At 37.4% G+C, this 22,483-nt stretch overlaps 1 protein-coding gene across 17 annotated transcripts in view; it reads left to right on the top strand.

Moving 5' to 3' along the window:
- The window catches only part of dlg2 (discs, large homolog 2 (Drosophila)), a 179,781-nt gene extending 157,727 nt beyond the window's left edge, over positions 1-22,054 (top strand). For 7 of the 17 annotated variants that reach the window (XM_065962674.1, XM_065962678.1, XM_065962684.1 and 4 more), the window contains 11 exons: positions 3,520-3,634; positions 4,018-4,194; positions 5,409-5,484; positions 8,044-8,140; positions 9,671-9,721; positions 11,394-11,495; positions 12,535-12,558; positions 14,676-14,848; positions 15,514-15,623; positions 16,873-16,964; positions 17,887-22,054. In XM_065962674.1, coding sequence (XP_065818746.1) covers positions 3,520-3,634; positions 4,018-4,194; positions 5,409-5,484; positions 8,044-8,140; positions 9,671-9,721; positions 11,394-11,495; positions 12,535-12,558; positions 14,676-14,848; positions 15,514-15,623; positions 16,873-16,964; positions 17,887-17,993 — 1,124 coding nt within the window. In that variant the 3' untranslated portion in view covers positions 17,994-22,054. Of the gene's footprint in view, positions 1-3,519; positions 3,635-4,017; positions 4,195-5,408; positions 5,485-8,043; positions 8,141-8,553; positions 8,600-9,670; positions 9,722-11,393; positions 11,496-12,534; positions 12,559-14,675; positions 14,849-15,513; positions 15,624-16,872; positions 16,965-17,886 lie in introns of those variants that run through there. The other 10 variants (XM_065962677.1, XM_065962679.1, XM_065962687.1 and 7 more) reach the window with 4 other exon arrangements.
- Positions 22,055-22,483: the final 429 nt, after the last annotated feature.

The following is a 22,483-nucleotide window of genomic DNA, read 5'->3' as shown; positions in this document are numbered from 1 at the left end:
CAAAAAAATAATCCTGCAGTAAAACTCAAGTAAGATGTGTGAGGCAAAATATTTGTTTGGTTTAGTCTGAACACAGGTATGGAGTTTTTACAGGTGAGAATGTCAGGCTAAAAAAGGCTGAACAAAAAAAAACATCCTAAAGGCAATGGGTATCCATACGGTAAAATTTTGTGTATAAAAAGCACTTTTATTACCTATTTATTCTTATTAAAAGTGGGCTGTGTGCGACAAATAAAGCAGTATAAAATGCTGAGACAGAGTGACAACCTCTGGTGTTGAAAAGTGAAGCCAAAGTGAAGTGCAAAAACCTGCATTTCATTGAGTGTCCACTTGAGGCTGGTGCTGCAAAAGCCCCTGATGTCACATACACACCCATGTTAAAATGCCTATTTTAACAGCAGAAATAAACATATCTACAGCCTGTTTCAAAGACCAAATTCTGTCTGAGTATCTCATCTCTTTTTCCTCACATACTGTATGGTTGGTGAAGTTTTTTTAAAACTCATCCGTTTTCATTTACTGAAGGATAGAAGTTATTCATAATAAGGAGGGCATGCTGCTGCATTTCTAATATGGCAACCGCCATTGATGGGCTTCAAAAGTCTACCTCAGAAGCCAAAGGGTGACGAACCTGAGACAACGTCCATGCTTTATATAATATGGTTTAAAGAGTTATCCTGTTAACTGAATGCAGGTGAATGTGTCTGTTGTAGTAGTTGTAGTTGCAACAGATGATGAAGACGCAAAGTCCTAAGAAATGTTTGTTTTAATTATAATGTACTCACAAGCAAAGCAGCATTCTGTATAACTACAACAACCACAGACACATTCAGATGAGAGTGGCCAGTTCAAATGGTTGCTCTTTAAACCGTAACACCAGTGCGGCTAATATTCCGGATTTTACAATAGTTGATATTTATGTATTTAGGCTTCAGATTTAGGATAAAATGCAAAAGATAGATGAGATGTCATAGCAAAGGAACCATGGTTAGAAAACAATCACCCTGTGAGGTGTATTGCTGCACTCGTCTCCGCCCCTGTGGCGCTTACAAGCAGCCACAGGAGAGAGAGAGAGAGAGAGAGAGGTGTTTCCCTCTCTCTACTCAGAGCTTTACTCAGCAGGGTCACAGATTTACACTGTGTGTGGAGAGCAGAGAGGACAGCCCAGGAAGAACACAGGTTATAAAAGAGTATCAGCAGTAGAAGATATAACACCAAAGTGAACATGCAGAAAGGTAGGTGAAACTATTACAGAAAGAAAAGATAATAGTTTATACTGCAGAAGATTCTGTCTTCACAGTTAGATTGCGGTTTATTAATGATCTGATTGAAGGGGGATCTCCTGGGTTCAGATATTGTTTGCTTAAATGTTCAATCTCTGCCTCGTCATTTACATTGGAACTAGCTGGTAGGATGGTAGAGATGGATAGAAGTGTGTCAGAGTTTGATTCAAGTGATGCAGCTTTATTTCAATTGTAGCTATAAATCCGTTTTGTGCCTTGAAATATAGGAACAATGTCGTTACAACAGTGGTAGTATTTGAGCTGTATTTACAGTGCGTCTCTCATCTATTCTTGATTTGCAGCCTACAGGTTGTGTAGTCAGTTATTGGTTGTGCCATAACAGAGCTTTTCATGTTGATTTAATTTAGGTGACAGATTAGCCAGCCATGCCTCCAGCTATCATCTTGTTCATTGTCATAGTTCCTGCACAGTCAGGAGGAGCACACTCATCACAGAGAGACGGCTTTTCACATCCTGACATCCTCATCCTAAATGCCAGGGGGGGCGATTCAGTCCACAGCCTCAAACATCACTGCCTGAAAATCCTGCTGGGTCATACTCAGTGCATCACTGTAAACAAAAGAAATGAATCATGTCGAGGGTGTTCTGTTCTTTGAGGTCTGTGATTACAGCCTTCAAAATGAAAAATAAAGATTTCTGATAATTCATACATGATGTGCTTGATTACTTAAAGCTCCTCTTGGGAGTTTTCAGCTGGTGATGAAACAGACTAAATCAAGACTGATGCCAAGAGCAAACGAGACAACAAGGGCTGTCAAAACAAATCAGGATAAGACTCTTCATCAGAAAACACGACTTACACATTTATTTGACAAGATCAGCAAAAAAGTTAAATCTGCCAGTTAGTCCACAGGGGGCGCCAAAATCCACTTTAACCAAAATTTACTCACCAGACCTTTAATATAAAATAAAACTACTAAACAAATGAAAGTCAAAAACTGTTCATTGCATACAGTTTGTGTGTAATGCTGCTGAAAATGATTGTGAGACATGTAATCTTGATGTTGACAGTAAATATTATATGAATTAAATATAACACTTAAAACACTAATGCAATATGGTCTGAGTAAAACGGTTCAATTTAAGCACCGCCAGATGTTATGTCGCGTGCCCCAAATACTTTGGCTCTAGTCCTCCTCACAGCGTCTCTGGGTTTGAATCCCAACATGACCCTTTGCTGCATGTCACCCACCGCTGTCTCTCTCAGCTGTCCTATCCAGTAAAGACTAAAAAAGACCACTGTTCTTATCACTGGAGTAATAAACAGTAATTAATTACTACTTTGTGGAATGGTTTATTTTTTTATTTATGGGATGTGTCAAACCCCTCAAAGTGTTACCATGGAAACTGAATTGATGCATTTGTGACAATTCTTTTATATGTGACAAAAAAAACTTAAATTTGAACTCTGACCTGACACAAAATGTTTCCAGCCAAACAGCTTTCTAATTTTTGTGTAGTGGTTCTTTGTTTTCTCTCACCATTTGCTGAACTCTGCTAGTCCTGTGCCGCATTGGTCAACAGAGCTGTCAATCATGGCATGTTATGCTGATTTCTCGCATCAAATAGCTAATTCAAAAGAAACCTCTCCCAAATAGATAACTTGAACACAAAATGGCAAAATAAGAACTAACATGACCAAACTGTTTCTGACATTTTGAATTATAGTTTGACCAATGTCTTATCTGTTTACAACAAGAAGGCAGGGTCTATGACCTTTTACTGCAGTCAGTTAGGGGTGGGGGGGGGGGGGGGGGGGGGGTCTTTTGACTTCACTTCCAGGTGGCTGTTGCTTTATCCATTTGAATATACTGTCTAGGGAAATCTCTTTGTGAAGCTTATATTGCTGAGAAATAAAACTATAGGTGAAGTTTTGGTAACAAATAACATGTCACCATCGTAGAGCATATATCAGGTTGAAGATATTGTTGTGGTATAAACATGGCTTTGTATTGTATTTACTGTATACATTCATGCAGATATATTATGAAAGTGTACATCAGGTACACTCAGTTTAACTCTGTCACTATTATATGCTAAACACAATTTGAATGCCAGCTCTCCTTTTCTTAATCTTTTATTTGATGAAGTTTATATAATCATCATTCTCAGTTTCAGGAGCATGATAAGAATGACCTCCTCTTCCCCAGCATGTACTGGAGCGTGAGTGAAGTCCTGGCTGTCGTTCTTGATCCAGTTTAATCTTGTCTTGCAGAGTACGGGCGTTTTGAGGCCAAAATCCATGACCTGCGGGAACAGATGATGAACCACAGTATGAGCTCTGGCTCAGGTTCCCTGCGAACCAATCAGAAGAGATCGCTCTATGTGAGGTTGGTCTTTTTTTATGGGATTTTACCCTAGTTTTACTTGTTAAGTTAACTTCACAGAGTCCACAAAATCAAAAATAACAGCCTATTCCATGCCCCTTATTATTTCCATGTGATGTCTGCACTGATTTTGCAGGCAAAACATTTTGAATCCAGCAAAAGAGTTTGTTTTCTTTTCATAGAGATGCCAGAGACGATTTATGTATCTCATGTCACTCACTGGCTGGATAGAGAGAGAACATATATGTTACTGTCACACCAGGTTTAGCCTCTAGTTTATTTTACACCCAGCTAGAAAATCCGTCACCCAGAGGAATGAAAGAGAACTGGATATTTAATGCCTTTCATATCTGTTGTCGATCATCCTGATATCTTCCACTCAACAGGGCGCTGTTTGACTACGAGAGGTCGAAGGACAGCGGCCTCCCCAGCCAAGGGCTCAGCTTCAGGTACGGGGACATACTCCATGTCATCAACGCCTCAGATGATGAGTGGTGGCAAGCCCGCCGTGTCACCCCACATGGGGACAGCGAGGAGATGGGTGTGATTCCAAGCAAAAGAAGGTGAGCAGAGTAGAAAATCACCCTGATTACAATTTCAGAATAGTGTTAATAATGTGTGAGGAATGTGTTGTGTCCTATAAGAGGAGTTGTGTTTAGTCAATGCAGCATAGTAAATATGAGTGAGGATATGTTCTTTGAAACATGGACCACAACTTATTGATTCTTTCAACAAAGTTTATGAAAGACAGGAAACAAAAACACCTCTGGTGTCCCCTATATCAACGTGTGGCCTTGCAGGGAACAAATAATGCTTTATTAAAGATAGGCCCCTTCCATGACTCGGATGCTGCAGAATAAATCTATTTCCAGACACTCAAGAAAATGTTTAGACAAAAAATCCTTTTAGTAATTATTGGCTGTTTTTTTTTTGTTTATGGAAATAAAGCAACACTTATTCTTCAGATTGACTTCTTCACTCATAGTGGACCAATAACAATGGGCAGTTTACACACAGATGTTAAGATTAACAAAGCACATACATGGGGGAAATAATGTTCAATACAAAATTCTTCTCCCACGGTATGATGACACTTGGGGGAACTCACTAAGTAAAGTCTTAGTCTGCGGATGGCTCAGTGAATTGCACATCCCTCGTCACCACTATCAACCTCGTCTCAAGGTCACATTCATACAGTTTATTGACTCATTGATATTTCAGCATCAACAACCGGTGCATGTGATGTAGAAGCTCATTTCAATTTGAGCCTGTTATGCATCTGAAAAGAGGTGTGAGCACTTCCACCCACTGCTGAGAGCTGCTCTCTGCAGGCAGTGCTCACTCAGACACCAGCTCAGAGTGGAGAGGGAAGCTGGTTTTTCAGGTTTCCTTGTGGACTGGACACAAAAGAGCAGATCAGATATTTTAATATTCTCATCCTACATTACACCCCGAACCTAAAAAACCCTCTAAACCCATCTGTATACGAGAGCCCCTATGTGCCCCTGATTCGAATAATAATAAGGGAATTGATTTGCTGACTCTACGGAGCCTACAGACAATAATATTTCTTATCATCCCTCTTTAAAGTCCAGCACTTTCCACAAACTATTTGAAGAATTATTTCACTTTAATGGCATGTGGCTATTACTGACAGAGTTTGTGATTGCTTGTCTGGTCCTCACAGTGTCAAACAATATTTCTATATAATATGTCAGTGTCAGTCATTTTATTCCCTCTCTTTGGTTCATGACTGACGTAGCTCTTTACTCGACAGGGTGGAGAGGAAAGAGCGGGCGCGTCTAAAGACGGTGAAGTTCAACTCCAAGCCGGGGTCGTTTGATTCTAAAGGGGTAAGTCATTCTCCCAGAGCTGCATGGTGGAAATGTTCAGTATTCACCACATTATTTTATGAGTTATTGTAAAGATCAGACAGAACTTTCAACTTCAGGTGTGTATAAAAGAAAGTTTACAGCAGCAGATAATTTAAAATCTACTATTTATGTAATAACTGACAATGATGTCATAATTTATTCAGTTTTTAATGTTGATTGTTTAATGAAGAGTTATTACATTTGGGAACCAAAGTTCATTATAAGTTCATCATTTAAATGACAGATGTTCTTCAGCTCTGTTGCTCTTATTGTAAATAAGTAAAGTTTATTTATTTCTTATTGTGATTTGATTGAAAACAGTGAGCATCTGTCCAAAAATGCAAAAAGTTCAGTATTGAAAAAATAACAATATATTTATGTTAATTCATGTTTGGTTTTGTGATATTAATCTGTAATCAACTGATATGTGCATTAAAATTCAGAACCTGTGGGAACCAAAAAAAAAAACGTCCTTGATTAAAGCAAGACAGACTGAATCCATCTTCATGTTTTACCTGATAGTGATAAAGCTTTATTAAATCTCTTTGTGTATGTAAGTAAATCCAGAGGGCCAGATTAACATCATCAGAAGTCTGACTATGGAGCATGTTCAGAACCCCGACATGAAAGAGTAAACAGATGTCGAGGTCCAGGGTCCAGGTCTTAACCATGTTGAGTTGTTATGCAGTTATGTTTTAATAATGTTAAGGTACTTAACCTAGTGGCCTTTCTGATCAAGTTTACTCAAACATAACTACCGTATTTTCCGCACTATAAGGTGCACCGGATTATAAGGCGCACCTTCAATGAATGGCCCATTTTAGAACTGTTTTCATATATAGGGCGCACCGGATTATAAGGCGCATAGAATAGAACGTGTTTACAACTGAACAAGGCTGGGAGATATTGTGAATATATAAATATAAATAGTAGTGCATTCACAATAACTCAACGTTGTTTAAACGTTAATGTGCATATTCACAATATCTCCCAGCCTTGTTCAGTTGTAAACACGTAAAAGAAACACAGTCTGATACCGCTAATTCAAACGTTAGTGCATAACTCAACATTGTTCAGTTACGTATAACACGTAAAGCTCACTTTTTCAGTTCATTCCCCATCCACGAATCCCTCGAATTCTTCTTCTTCAGTGTCCGAATTGAACAGTTGGGCGAGTACGGCATCCAACATGCCCGGCTCCCTCTCGTCATTATCCGAGTCAGTGTCGCTGAGCGCCGTGTACAACCAGTATGGATCAACCAATTAACCAATTGATCCATATATAAGGCGCTCCGGATTATAAGGCGCACTGTCGTTTTTTGAGAAAATTAAAGGCTTTTAAGTGCGCCTTATAGTGCGGAAAATACGGTATGTTAACAATGCATTGGTGACAACTTGAAGCACATGTCAAATGTTCACCAGTCAACACTTTCACTGTTTTTATAACAAACGAACATGAGGAAGAAATGTCTGAAGTTTGCATGACTGAACAAAGAACCCTCAAACCTGTAACTGTACAAATATTACACAGATGATACTAAACTCACTTTATGAAGTCTCATCCTCTATTTCAAACACTGCATGCTTTATGTATGTGTGCTTATTACAATCTTTCCTTTGACTAAACCCTGGTGATGTATCTTTGCTCACAGCAGGAACTCAGTAACTCCTCTCTTCCACTTTACTTTGAATGTTTCTGATGCAGCTGTGGCACATCAAGAAGTACAAACCTGCAGCAGTTAGAACCTCAGATGGACGAGAGGAAGAAGTGTGATTTAACTTACTCGTTTTGTAGATCAGACAGTATGATAAAACATCTGAAGGGTTCAATATAACATATAAAACTTTAGTATAAAATGAACTCTGAGTATATCTGACCTCCCACAGTGACTCTCAAACAACTCTGCAGCAAAGGGACATCACAAGGATGTCTGGGCTCCTCCACAACCGCCTCATTCAAACCTATGATATTACTATAACCACACCTCCATTACACAAATGACCCATTAAAAGCCTTAATTTAGGTCATCCATCTTTTTCTCCTAAAATACTTTTGAGACCACACATTTAAAAATAATAAAATACCGTACATATTATGTGTGTATTTGAGAAATTTAGAAAGTGTGCATGAGTTTGTCTGCAGTTTTTGGTCATCAGAAAAAAGAAAATAACCCGATATTGGGTTGCAGAATTTATATATCTTGATTTATTTTTAATCTGCAGAGAAATGTTCTGAGCCTTCATTTAAATGAATACTAAATATGTTACATTTTACATTTTCACATTTCTGCAGTCAAAAGCTAAATATTTAAAATTTTAGTCATAGTATATATATATATATATATATACATGTTGTACTTACACCTGGCCCAACAATCTCTTCTGTGTATTATAGTTTAGTGAAAACTACTTTTGTAGTGTGGGAGGAAAAGATAACCCATTTTCACTGTAAAAAATTCTTGATGTCTCACTTTGTGTAGTGTTGTGTGCATGACCGTGATCTGCCTGTTTGCTCCCATGCTCTTTCTCCCTTCACAGTCATTCAATGACAAACGTAGAAAGAATTTCATCTTTACACGAAAGTTCCCATTCTACAAGAACAAAGAGGGTGAGCAGGATGGCAGTGACTCAGACAGTAAGTAACCTCACAGACACACCTAGTACAGTCAGTGTAGGTCACATGTATGTCACATGTAGGTCTCTGGACAGGTGGACGGAGCAGAGTCGTCTTCTTTTCTCTTTCTGTTGGATCAGAGACACTGTGGCTTAGGTGCTGATTAGTCAGCAGGAGAAGCCAAGTCCACGCTGTATCTCTTCTGATATGTCCCCATATGGTGATAATGTTGACCCAGTTCTCCTTCAGGGATCATTCAGGTTCAATCTCAGCAGCCTGCTGGTTATCATGCTGTATTTGGCTCCCCCTGCTGGCTGATGGTAGCTGCACAGAGCTTGATCTGTGGCTCCACAGCTCTTTCCTTTGTCTCATGTTGGGGCTGTCGTTCTTCCTCTCTCTCTCTTCTGTTCTGGCTCTCTGTGGACGACCCACAGGACATCCTGGGGATAGGTGATGATGGGTATGGGACAAAGACTTTCAGTAAGTTAGTCCAGGATTGATTCCTAATCTCTGTTTACCCCCTCCCCCAACTCCCTTGACAACAACAAGCTCCAAACGACTGACTGCATGCTGCATTTCATGGATTTGTCTGCTTCTCAGTTTGCAGTGTGTTAACAATATTTAAATAATAATCTTTGGATGTCACCAGTCATTAGTGAAACATGGTCTAAATTTAGGATTCATTATTCATTTTGTAAGGATGTTAGAGTGTCACAGACATTATTGTCAATGTATTTTAAGAAGCCGAGGCCCTACATGCCACCTGCAGACTATAACCCTGGTTCCATGTGTGATGAGTAATTCTGCTGGAATGGAGCGTCCCTCATGTTTACTGGCTGCTTAACAGACTTTATAAAGTTTTAATGAACCCCGTCCTGCACTTTTCTTTTGACAGTTCTCTTGTTTGCTTTAATGCATGTTTGCATGGGCATGAAGAACTAATGTGTTTCCTGTCTTTGTTTGTGAGCATGCCAGGTTAAAGTAGAATTATGTTTTATAAATGAAGTATTAAGTGTATTAAGTTGAAATGGTTTGTTCACTGTTGGAGTGAAGTTTAGATACATTACATATACAGGCACATATACAGCACCTGCAAAAGAGGACTTCCTGTTTTTTTTCCCACACCTGAGTCCTATTTTTGAATATTTTGGGTTTAAATGCTGAATAAATAGAAAAAGTTGTTGAATGTTTAAGAACATTTCTCCAGTCAGAAGTCATCAGCCCTCCTGGGTAATGCTCCTGATAAGGCCAACACAGTCACTCGGACCTCTTTTGCACCAGGCATCCTGACATTTGGGTCATACTGTACCAATTTCCTGAGTATGTAAATGTATGCAGAGATATGGGAGATAATTAACACGTTAGAATACCAAAACCTTTTTAAAGCAGAGGACATTTGGTTGATTTGAAATGCGATAGTTTACTGTAATGATGAATTTATTCAGCATGAGCTGTTTTTATGCATTTTGACGTCAGCATGGGCAGAGATATTAACTCTGAAACATCTGATTTATTAGTCCAAATAACATTTTTCACTGTTTGCCCCCCCAGGAAGTCAAGATGATGTCATCATCTCATATGAACCTGTGATGAGGCAAGAAAGTAAGTTTTAACCACCCAGTGAGTGTGTCAAAGAAGCTTACCTAGTATATGTGGATCACAGTTTATCAAGCCATAATCTTTACTACAACATTTAACTCATCAGTCTTATTTGGGAATTTAAAACAAAACTAAAGTTAGTTTCATTTCTCTGTACAATCTGTCATCATTTCCTCAAGGCAGATGTTTTAAAATCAGTGTGACAGCAGTTTGTAAAATAATGATACAAATACAATCTACATACATTTAATTAACATCATTAACATTGACACAAACTTTCCAAAACTCTCAAGGTCACCTTACAAAGAGATTAAAACAACAAAGTAACAATACATCGATACATTTAACATTAAAAAGAGAAATTTACAGAGTATGAAATCTTTGTGTGGAGGATTTATGAGACAGGATGGAAAATGGTCAAACAGAACATGCCAGTTTAAAAAGATATGTTTTGAGATGAGATTTTAAAAAATGAGAGGGAGTCATTATTACGGATTAATAATGGTACAGAGTTCCAGAGGTGGGGGGCAGAGCGGCTGAAGGCTCTGGACCCCCATGGTGGACAGGCGGGCGGGTGGTGCAGTGAGGTGAATGGAAAAAGAATACCTGAGAGTGTGAGTGGGTGTGTTGATATGAAAGAACCAGGAACCCACTTACTCAGTTTTCATGAAAGATTCACTTCAAATTTTCTCATCCACGATCTGCTCTTTGTGTAGAAGAAAATCTAGGAATAGTCATGAGCTCATGTGTAGTCTATAAATCATTAGTTATCAGAATCAGCTTTATTGGCCTGCTTAAACACACAATTTTACTCTGGTAAACTAATGTTATTGTGTTTTCCTCAATTTTAGACATTTATATCATTAACCTACATTATCATATATGTGGTTTAAATGTAATAAACTTATCTTAATTATGAAGTGATAAGTCTAAACTAAAAATGTTAAATTCTAAACTTACAACCAAACCAAAGCACTGTGGTCACAGTTTTCTTCAACCTGACTGAACCATGAACCACAATTTTCTTTGGATCTTCTTAAGACCAAATTTATTTTAAAAAACCATTGAAAGATATTGGTAAATGAGGCCCGTTGTGTATTTCTTTTGTGGTGGCACAGTTAAAATAATTCACCTGTGCATCGAACAATTACCTTCCTTTCTCTATATAACCTCTGCCTTCTTGAAGCTCTTCTGTCACAGCCTAGAAATCAAGTTCAGATTGACCAAAATAACATAAAAGGGAAACTTGTACAAGATGCTTTAAATCTCATTTTGTGAGTTTCAAACTGCTGAAAGACCATGTTACCATGTTTGTGTGGCTGTTCATCTCTGCTCATGATATTCCCAAGAATAAATCCAATATATTAAACCCAGGCTGCCACAAACCTTTACCCTTTAATAAGAGTATATAACTGGTGCAGCGCCAGGATTCTATTTTTGGATGAACCCACATCATTTTGCTGAGATTTCTCTCTGAAACAGAAACGATTCAGGGACCGCTTCTTTTTTTTCAAGTTAAGAAAGCCCCCTCCTTCTTTAATGACATTAATCTTCTGTTTATGTTGATAGAAGGGAGGGAGCGAGAAAGTCTACTCTTATTAAAACGCTTATGAGACTCACAAACTTCCCACAGCTTCCCGTCACACAACACACTGAGTTGTGTTTTTCCTTCCAGTTGATTACGCCCGGCCCGTCATCATCCTCGGACCGATGAAGGACAGGATCAATGATGATCTGATTTCTGAGTTCCCTGACAAGTTTGGCTCCTGTGTGCCACGTAAGTAGTTCATGAAAACAGAGCAGAATGAATTCATGCTATATCATAATTTAATTAGTATGACACGATGACTCTGAGCATTCAGTAAAGCCCCTCTGTTTATATTCATTTACCTGCTACATATGTCCTGGTGACCATGATCATGACCTTTGACTGTATATAAAGATGCACTGTGTGTGATATATCTGTCACATGGAACCAGAGTCTGTGCAGTAGAGATCTGCTGGTAGAGCTGCAGTATTGTCATCCCCGCTTTCTTCCACTAAACACACATTTAACACAGCGATATAAGCACAGAGATCCCTCAGGGGGGTACAGTCCACAGCAGAACAGGCTCTGGATTAAAGCAGACACTCTCAGTTATCAATGACTCTAGTGTTGGTGTTCATTAAGAGATGTAACTCATGGCGTTATTCTCCTATTTATAGCTTCAAATCACTAATGAAACTTCTTGGGAAAATGACCACTTCATAAATCAGCATGATAAGAACTCATTTGACACACAATGACAAAACATATTCCAGAAAAAAAAATTGTATGACGTGTATTTGTATTTTATAGTTTGATTCATGTTCCATCTGGTAACATGGAGGAGGCAGAGTTCATGACCTATACTGCAGCCTGTCAGTACGTGTTGCTCCAAATGTTTTGGTTTCACTTTTGGGGAGCTGTCCTGTTGTCCATGTTTTTATACAGTCTGTGATCATGATAAACAGTGAAGTCAGTTTCATCACACACCATTATCAGCTCCTTGTTGGCTCTCATTTTCTCTGTTTTTTCAAGAGAAGCTTGCTTTAAGACTGATGTTTTAATAGTAAAGTTTTCAGAAACGGGATGGAGAATCAGAAGCTATTGTTGTGGTTTTAATTCTAAGTTTAAGTGCTACGCCTGCTTGTACCTGTAACATCATTTTGACCCTGCTAACAGGACTCATCTGTGCACTGTGCAATGTCTTCATCATCAACAAAAGCAGTTTTTTTTGCATGTTTTAATTTATCCATCTCTTTTATTTCAATGTACTTTTTTTAACCATATGAAGCAGCCAACAGTTCAGGGCGAGACGGTAAGTGAGCGGAAAAGCTGAGTTGATTCTTTTTGTAGAAAGTGAGATTGTGTTGTGTTATGGACACGAGTGTGAACATTTATATATGTTTAAACCAGATGATTGTACAACTTGTTCCTTTTAGGAGCAATAATGAGTCTTCTTTTCTTTAAAGATATCCAGTGAAATTTGTTCACAGATTTTCCAGCACAACCAATAATGTGCAAAAAGGAATTCTTAATTTGCCAAAACAGAAGATACATTTGTTGTAGTTTATAAAACAATCCCTCCTCTCCTCCATGTTTTATCTCATTCTGAAGAAAGCAGGGTGTGTCTGATAAATCTTTTTACATTATATTATCTGTTCCTCTATTTACTCTGATGCAAATTTCATGAGAAGCACTTTAAAGTGTGTGGATATCTTTAAAATCAGTTATTCAGAGGACTCAGAACAGTGTGTGGCGTAAACAATGGACCAAAATCTGGTTACTAGTGGTCAGGATTTATTTCAGCTGCAGAATGCATTTCTTAATAAATAAATGCAGATGCTACACAAAGTGAGAAACATGTTTAATTAGTGTTATTATTAGTAGTGTTATTACTTTACAAACAGCAGGTAAAGACATTAATCTTTTACTGTATGTTATCTACAAAGACCCAACATGAATCCAGCATGAGCACCAAGTCAAAGTGGAGAGTCAGAGATCATGACCAGACTGATGACGAACAGCTATCTGCAGAAACTGTGTTGGTCTTAGAAAGTGGGATAGAGGGAGATGCAGGAAGAAGGAGAATCTAATTGTTTGTAGGTGGAGCAAAGACACAAGAAGCTGACACTGATGGAAATCTGGAAGCGAGGAAAAAACACATTGAGAGACACTGAAAAGCACTAGGAACAAACTCTGACTAGACTAGTACAGCGTAACTCATAGAAGCCACCACTGGAGAAGAGGGAGTAATCTGACAATGAGTAGAGGTGAAGCCTGGGTTCTTACACTGAGGCAGATGAGGAGGTTAGTGTCAGTTGTGTGATTTAGCCTAATGGCAGAAGCCCCGTCCTCCAAAGACAGGGGGAAGAGACGAAAGGGAAACAGGGAAACAATGCAGAGAAAATATATATTAGGATCACAGCCAGAGATGTGAATTTTAGACCCAACTGAACACAGCACCCTGACGCAGGACAAAACCAGCTGAGCTCCCCTACAAGAGATGGTGTTGGCTTGTTTCCAACTGAACCCTGAAGCAGTTTGTTTGCAGAGAGAACCTTAAAATCCACCCTGAATTAATAATGTGTTGACTCAGTAGTAGTAGTTGTTAACAGTAGTTATAGTAGAAGTAGTTGCAGTAGTTGTAGGTTAGAATAAGATGAAGTATTGAAACTACAGTACAAGGTAATACTGATTACATCTGATAATCATCATAAAAATAAGATTAATGTTACTTACCGTCTCTATCTAATTCAACATCTGCAGAAGAGCTAATGCTAGCCTCACATTAGAAACATCACATGACTCCATAATATAAACAGCTGGTTTAGTTTAGAGAATTAGTCCAGCTGTTGGAAGGGGAATCTGTCATTCTCATCACTAGAACCTCCACGTTTGCCAAGCTGGTCTTTTACCTTTACATATTTATAAATATGAATGAGTCATTGGTTGACCTCCTCACTGCTCAAAGTCAACCTGTGACTTATTTTGTTGGTAGGTTAACGGGCTAATGTTGGCGTCTTGGAGCCATCACACAATACAAAGTGCAGCCAGTACCTATGTATGTAGTTTAAAAAAAGGGCATAAAGACAGTCCTGCATTGGTTCTGTGCTTTGGCCCGCTTTACAACACTGCAGTGTGAACACAAAAAGACCCCTTATCTTATCATCTGAATCAGAATAAAGCAGATGAGCTCCGGGTGTCAGAGCAACCTGAGACATTTTAGTTAACAGTGTAAATACCAGCATCAGTTTGAAAGTGAGTCTCTAAGATATCCCACCTGTCCTGTGTTTGTGGTTATGACCTTTTAGACTGTAATATAGACTGTTTATATGCTGTGTTCATTCACCCCTCCACATGTAGGAAATGTCTCCTGGTGTAGTCCTGTCGTCTTATTTCCTTGAGCTCATAACTGTTCTCTTTGCTCTGAAGATACGACTCGGCCGAAGAGGGACTACGAAGTGGACACACGAGACTACCACTTTGTGAACTCCAGAGAGCAGATGGAGCGGGACATTCAAGAGCACAAGTTCATCGAGGCGGGACAGTACAACGATAATCTGTATGGAACCAGTGTCCAGTCTGTGAAATATGTGGCAGAGAGGGTGAGACCTTGTGTATGAAACCTGAATGTTAACTACACCATGAGGTGTCAAATATACATTTCAGACGCAAAGCTGTTTTTATTTCTTAGGCTTCTTTTACAAATTTAATGCAAAATGTGAATTCCTACCTCTGGAAAAAATCCATACAATGTTCTTTTTTTTTAACTCAGGAGAGATATAAGTGTGCTGTAGTTTAAAACCTCTCAGAACTGTGATTCTCCTGACATCCTGAGGTTTCATTTGAAGTGATCAATACACTTCATCAGAAATGACCCTTTAAAAGTTATATTTCTGTCTTGTGGTGTTAAAGCAGAAATACAGTTTTTTTATGGAATATGAAAAAAATTAAATAACTTTAAAATCAGTTTATTTTTGGTGCTGATTGATCCAGCCACAGAGATTGTATTGTGTCCTAAGAGTTCATCCTTGTACCCAGCTCAGTCTGACATATCGGAAAGGACAGGATGTTCACTGACTGTGGATTTGAAAAATATGTAGATAAAAAAATAAATAAATTAGAAAATCCAGGGAGAAACTCAGAGGCAAAATGTGTGTGACTTTGTGTCTGCACAAAGCTTAGGAGCCTTGAAGTTTTGCAGTTTGTGGGGATGTGGTTTCTATACCAAAGGGAGTGAAATATCTAATATCTCTATTTTTAAATTCAGGGTAAGCACTGCATCCTGGATGTGTCTGGAAACGCCATCAAACGACTACAAGTAGCACAACTTTATCCCATCGCCATCTTCATTAAACCTAAATCTATTGATTCATTAATGTAAGTATTCTTCCTGTTTTTCATTACAAACTATCATGTGTTTTATCTTTGGAACAATCTTCTACTAGCGTGCATGGTTTTTACATTTACTCTTTATTATATTAGAGCTGGACTTATCAGATGGTCAAACTTCACTTAACATCCCCTTATTAATCACTTTTACATTAAAGTATACTAAACAGTTTATAACAAAAGAAAAGTATCTGTAAGCAAATCTTAACAAGAACCAAATAATACTAACCCCTCTTCATCATTCATTATGTGGGGCTGCTGTAGCAACAGACAATAAATGATAATATATTAAAACATGTGCGTAATCTTTTTTCTAAAAGCTCTTCATTAAAGAGGTCATATTATACCGAACCGAGCGTTACACGTGGCTAATGCTACAGCTAATAGGAGGACGTAGGAGAAGCTGCGTTTCCGCGGACTTTGAATTTTTGCAAATAGATTCAATTTATTTTCAATTCAATTTATTTTGTATAGCGTCAACTCATAACAAGTGTTATCTCAAGACACTTTACAAAAAGCAGGTAAAATACCTTACTCTTTGTCTGTTAACATTACAAAAGAGCAGGTAAAAAGACCTTACTCTTTGTTATGTTACAAAAAGCAGGTAAAAGACCTTACTCATTGTTATGTTACAAAAAGCAGGTAAAAGACCTTACTCATTGTTATGTTACAAAAAGCAGGTAAAAGACCTTACTTATTGTTATGTTACAAAAAGCAGGTAAAAGACCTTACTTATTGTTATGTTACAAAAAGCAGGTAAAAGACCTTACTCATTGTTATGTTACAAAAAGCAGGTAAAAGACCTTACTTATTGTTATGTTACAAAAAGCAGGTAAAAGACCTTACTCATTGTTATGTTACAAAAAGCAGGTAAAAGACCTTACTTATTGTTATGTTACAAAAAGCAGGTAAAAAGACCTTACTTATTGTTATGTTACAAAAAGCAGGTAAAAGACCTTACTCATTGTTATGTTACAAAAAGCAGGTAAAAGACCTTACTCATTGTTATGTTACAAAGACCCGGCCTATCCATCATGAGCACATATTTAACACTTAAATGTCCTTATACCTGCTTCTAACATCATTGATACTTTATATTTAGGATTAGGTGCTACAGTCATTAAATCATTATTCATAATGGTATACTAGTCATGAATGTTAGATGGGGGGGCTTTAAGTTAAGTTTCATTTGGAGTTTTGTCCACAGCTGACACGAGTTGTGTTTGAATGTTTTCAGGGACATGAATAAGAGACTGACAGAGGAACAAGCCAAGAAGACATTTGACAGGGCGATGAAGCTGGAGCAGGAGTTTGCTGAATACTTCACAGGTATGATGATGAAAACAATAATAAAGTGTTGACAAGTTATTCTTTTTTTATGTTAACGTATTTGATCAGAGCTAGACATTCAAAGTGTTGAGAAGTGAAAAAACAGGAAGTGGGACCCAATTTCAGATCTAAACTGAAATATTTGATTAAACAAAAAGACCAAAAGGAAAAAAACTAAAGTTGACTTTCTCCAACTTTGAAGTCCAAAAAAATGTCCAACTTAAAATGTCAGCAAGACAAACGCATATGTGAAGACAGGGTATTCAGAGGAATCCACACAGGAAGGTAACACAAAAAATCCACCAAGAAACACAGGCTAGTTTTATGTATGACCACTGGTTATAGACAAATGAACTGACAACAAGAAGGAAGAAACACTGAGTAGACACAGGTGAGACTAACCACACAGGTATAGACAATCAGGGCAATCAAAACTGGAGAGAAACCAAACAAGGGAGGAAGTAAGACCTGGCTGGTGACAAGAGAAAATAAAACAGGAAAGACTAAAGACACACAGAGAACTCAACACAAGGATAAGTAATGACAAAATAAAACAGGAAACACAATAAAGTAGGGAAATGCACACACAGAGAAAGGAGAAACACAGGGATACAAATGAGGAAATTAAACAGTAAGCACAAGATATTTACACTGGGATTAAAGCAAAGAGGGATAAATACAAGATAAAACAGGAAATGAATTGTACACACTGACATTTTCAGAAGTGTATTTATTGTGAAAACATCTTTGGTGGAAGTTTCAGTAAATCTGCAAAACTGTCAAAACTGGAGGAGCAGATCAACTGGGTCTTTTTCTTTTCAGTCAAAACCCCTCAAACTGGATTTGATAATTACTGTATGAATGAACAGTAACATGTATGTGCTGTTTCTCATGACATAAAGAGTTCCCTTTTGCTTTGCAGCCCTGGTTCAAGGAGACACCTTAGAGGACATTTATAACTTCTGCAAACAGGTCATAGAGGAACATTCAGGACCCTATATCTGGATCCCCTCAAAGGAGAAACTATAATAACTCATCACCCTCTCATCAGGACTCTGGACTGCTAGAGAACTAGTAATAAGTTGTAACATATGGTAACTGTATGGCGGTGAATAGTCTTCATGAATAATTATTATGAATATGTTTGATTTCTTCTTTTTGTCTTTTCTTTGGTTATTGTTTCATTTTTCATTCAACATGATTAGTTACTTGTGAATATGTTTGATTCCTTGTTTGTCTTTTGTTTTGTTATTGCTTCTTTTTTCACTCAATATGAATGTTCCTGAATGTAAACCACAAAGTGTTTGGATGTTTCAGGTCTTGAAACATGATCCGTTTGTATATTTTGTTGACTTTAATTTGTCCAAATAGGAAAATGTAGTAAAACTAAATTAATTTCCGGGATGTGTCCACATCAGCAGTGTGGACTTTCAAACAGGAAACTGAAGGTTGCAGCTTGAATGCAGGTTTCTTTGCTTCACTGACGAGGACATTAGGTGTTTAGACTACAGCAGCCCTACCCTGTCTCCACACTGCAGGATCTATCAAATCCATATGAAGTTTAAGGTTTTTGTCTGATTTTGCTTTTTTTCTACATCGTCTTTTCTTCCTTGAATTCCTGTATTTATTTCTCTGACAATATGTAAGGCAAACGTAAAAGTTTTTCATGTTTTTTTTTATTATTATTTATTTATTGAAGCAGACATTACACATCTGCCTGTTGCATTGACAATGACAAGTAAAGGGAGAGAGAGATGTAACATTATATTTTGCTACTTAAATTACCAGAGGTTCAAAACAAAAAAAAGCACAGAATTATTTATAAGTGAGCATTAAACTTTGATTAAAAGGTTATTTAAGGAGCATATTCTGTTGGAGTGATGTAGTATGTTGTGTCTGTGCTAACACGTGGAGTTATGGGGAGAGGGGGATTTGATGTTCAGTGTGTTTTGTAGACTCGGGGTAGAGAGGATGGTCGGAGAGGTGATTACATTTATTACTGAAACACATTTTTAGCTTTTGAGACAAAAGCAGGACAAATACAAATAGTTTTTAAAAGCATATAAATATATGAAAGAAAAAGGATAAAGTGTAAAAGAACTGAATAACTCAGAATAATGTGTAGCAGCATTAAAGAGTATTTCCTGATTCAAAAGAATAAAAAGGTGATTTTATTTTGAAGAGATTCTGATTCAGATGCCTTGTTCTCCTCAGGCTGTTCTAAAGTTGTGAATATTAAGAAGTCTGATAATAATGAATGAAAGTAAAGCTCACAGCCCGACCCTCTTGTTCCTGCACATTGGCTTTACGTCTGTGTAACAGACACTACAGGACACTACATTACATCATTTTATTGTTATTTCACACCAAGGCTCCAGGCTTTAGTTGTAATGCTTTGTCATATTTTACATGTTCATGGATGGTTGTTGTATAAGTTGTTTTCAGCTGTTAGTCTGTTCAGAGACAATAAGGTCAGAGAGGCAGCTCTGTAACAAACGCTGCATTGAGAAAAATACTTTTACTGATTGGTCTCATCATGCAGGTAGTACATCATTTCTGTTTTTGGTTTGTTTGGAGGTTACTCTCTACTAGTTAAGATGAACCTTACATCTCTGTGATGCAAACAAACAATGACACAACTTAGGTTACAAACTAACTAATTTCAAAGTGTGGACTTTACACCATAACTTAAAACATAAGTTACACAGAGCAGGTGTAACAGGTATGCACCTCAGTTTTTATTTATGGAAAACGTGTTAACATTTAGCAGTGACACTGTGGTCTTTATTCTTACTGTAAGAGTTATGCTCTGCAGCACTTGCATTATGATAAAATAAATGACTAACTAGTTACATGAGAGTGGTTTGCAGCCCGACACAGCAACATTATTTAATGTTGTAAGAAAGAGACCTCTTAATGTCTATAGGAACAGAATGAATTATTAGGGAAAGCTAAACCTGTGTCAATGTTTATATGATTCCCTGAAATTTATTTTAAAACAGACTTTAAGAATTGTCAACCTTTCCTTTAATATTTTTATTTTAAACACAATGAAAAGGGACACAATGTATATTTTTAGGCCCTGTTGACATGCACAAAGGTACGTTTTAAAGCTGATAGCATAATATATCTGTCCACACAAGACCCCAAAGTTATTTAAAATGCTCAAACATACATGCAGAGCCTGTAGAGGAGTACCTGTGAGTATGTTTAGTGAGCTTTTCTCACATTGTCAGTATGTTTAAAAACATCAAATAATGTCTGTCATTATTATTAATTACAGTTATTTGACTGATGAACAAACAGGAAGGGTTGTCTGCTTCTGTTGTTGCTGCAGGAGCACGCATGCTACACAAAGTGATAACGGGCATGTCAATGACTACACTGGCTCTTCAACTTCCTCTGTGTCCATGACAACCATAGACATAGTTATCAGGAACCTAAAATACAATTTGCATGCAAACTAAAGGCCAAACGATAAAGCTTAATTTAAAAAAATGTTAGAGTCAGTGGTGCTGACTGCTGCCAATATTACACCTCGTGTGGTCTGTCTGTTAACATTAATAAGAATATCTCCAGACTGTAGTTTAAGGAGGAAAGAGCTACAATCATGGCTCCTATTCTCCTATCCCAGGTCAAATCTGAACATGTTTGTTGAGCAGAACTCCCGACAGGACAACAAGGGCCATCTTGAATCAGCCAAAGAGAGCCAGGAAGACTAAACAAAAGCAAATGTCAGACGTGTTGCCCGTTAGCTTTAGAAGTGGATTAGACGTCCTGAGTAGATGCTTTAACTGACCCAGCAGCACGTTACAATATATCCACTAGTTTACTCACCAGAGGCTTGCCTTCTGTAAAGGGCATACCAATCAGTACCTCTCCTTGTTCAAATGAAGGATTACCAATATTATATGTATTTATAAAGCACTCAGAATGACTAATGCATTTAACAGTGTAATAACCTCCCTCTCCTTTGATTGCATTGTTTGTTAGGTTCTCACAATCATAATTTGTGAATGACGTATATATTCTAGTATTCCTGCCGTTTGATCTCAGCATGTTTCACCTGATAAAGTTAAGATAGTAGTCACAATACATGCAGGTATGTTTCTTATCAATGGAACATTTCAAAAGTGCACTTATTCATTGTTTTTGCTAACAAAAATAGGCACTGTTTGATGAGGTTAATGAATAGAACCAATAGAAGTCAAATCCACTGATTCTTGTTTGAAACCTGACCCGTCTGTTAGTGTGGAATACATACTGCTTCTGTGTCAGCTCAGAAAGAATTTGAACCACATGGTTTGTGAAACAAGTGTGTGCTTGGGGAATTAAATTTATGTTAAGTGAACACAATAATTTCACAAACTGGCTGAGATGTGTGGCCAGTGGAAAACTTACAAACCATTTCAACTGAGAAACTATTCAAGAATGATATTTCTGATAGATTTGTCTCAACACTCATGTTCTCCTTTCATTTTTTTGTAAAATGTTTCAAGACATCAGCAGTTCTTTCATTTATTTGCAAAGTTTCCATAAGGTGTTGGTCACCACTTGCCTTAACAGAGTAAGTTTACTGTATGTCAGAACTCAATGATTACAAATGAGAAAACAATGTTTTATTTAAAATCATGATTTCTTTTCCATCTTCATTTAGTGAAAACAATGCTTAATCACATACACTGTGTTTCATGTTTAGGGTTGTTTACATGCTGTTCTGATCAAGTCAAAGGCTAAGGAGATGATTATGTAAGATTATATTAGAGATGAGCCTTTCTCTGGCGACAAAGGACATGTTTTTAAAAATCCTTATTGGTAATACAACTTTTGGACCCTTGTTTTCAGAGTGTTTTGGTCGGCAATAAGACGAGATGTAAAATAAATTCTAACTTTATATATTGGCTGAAAAGTCGTAAACATTGTAAGACATGGTATTTTACAGGCCAGTGGGGATTTGACCTATGCATGACGCAACAGTCTTCTGTTTCCTGTGGATGTGCAATATTCAACACAGCTGAAGCTTTGGGGAACCTATTTGAATCGTTCAAATTGTGTCTATTTTGCAATTAAATAAAAACACTGTTGTAAGAGCTGGTTTCCAAGCAATTTGTTTTGTTAAGATCATTTTCCCTTTTCAATAGTCTCATTAGTAAACACAACCTCATTATTTTTGATTTCCATGGTGTGCCCTGAAATTAATTAATCTTTAAAAAGATAATAAAGAATGTGGAAATATTAAGTAGAATAAATAAGAGAAGAGGTGAATTAAGATACATGTGAAAACAAAGACTTAAAGAAATACATTTTGATATATTGAAAGAAATTTAACTTTTGTTAAACATTTTGGTTGACTTAAAAAAATGCATATAAATATGCAGAAAGAGTGAAAGCACTATAAGACTCTGAAGATGGCACATGAAGTAAACACAGAACAGAACATGGTACTGACTATGACTGGTGAAAAAAAAAAGAATCAGTCATGACAGGGTACACAGCATAACCAGGTGCTGTGTTCACCT

Source organism: Labrus bergylta, chromosome 14 (assembly GCF_963930695.1).
Source record: "Labrus bergylta chromosome 14, fLabBer1.1, whole genome shotgun sequence".
Lineage (NCBI taxonomy): Eukaryota > Metazoa > Chordata > Actinopteri > Labriformes > Labridae > Labrus > Labrus bergylta.
The sequence above is the reverse complement of the archived record's forward strand: the minus strand, read 5'-3'. Positions and strand labels throughout refer to the sequence as shown.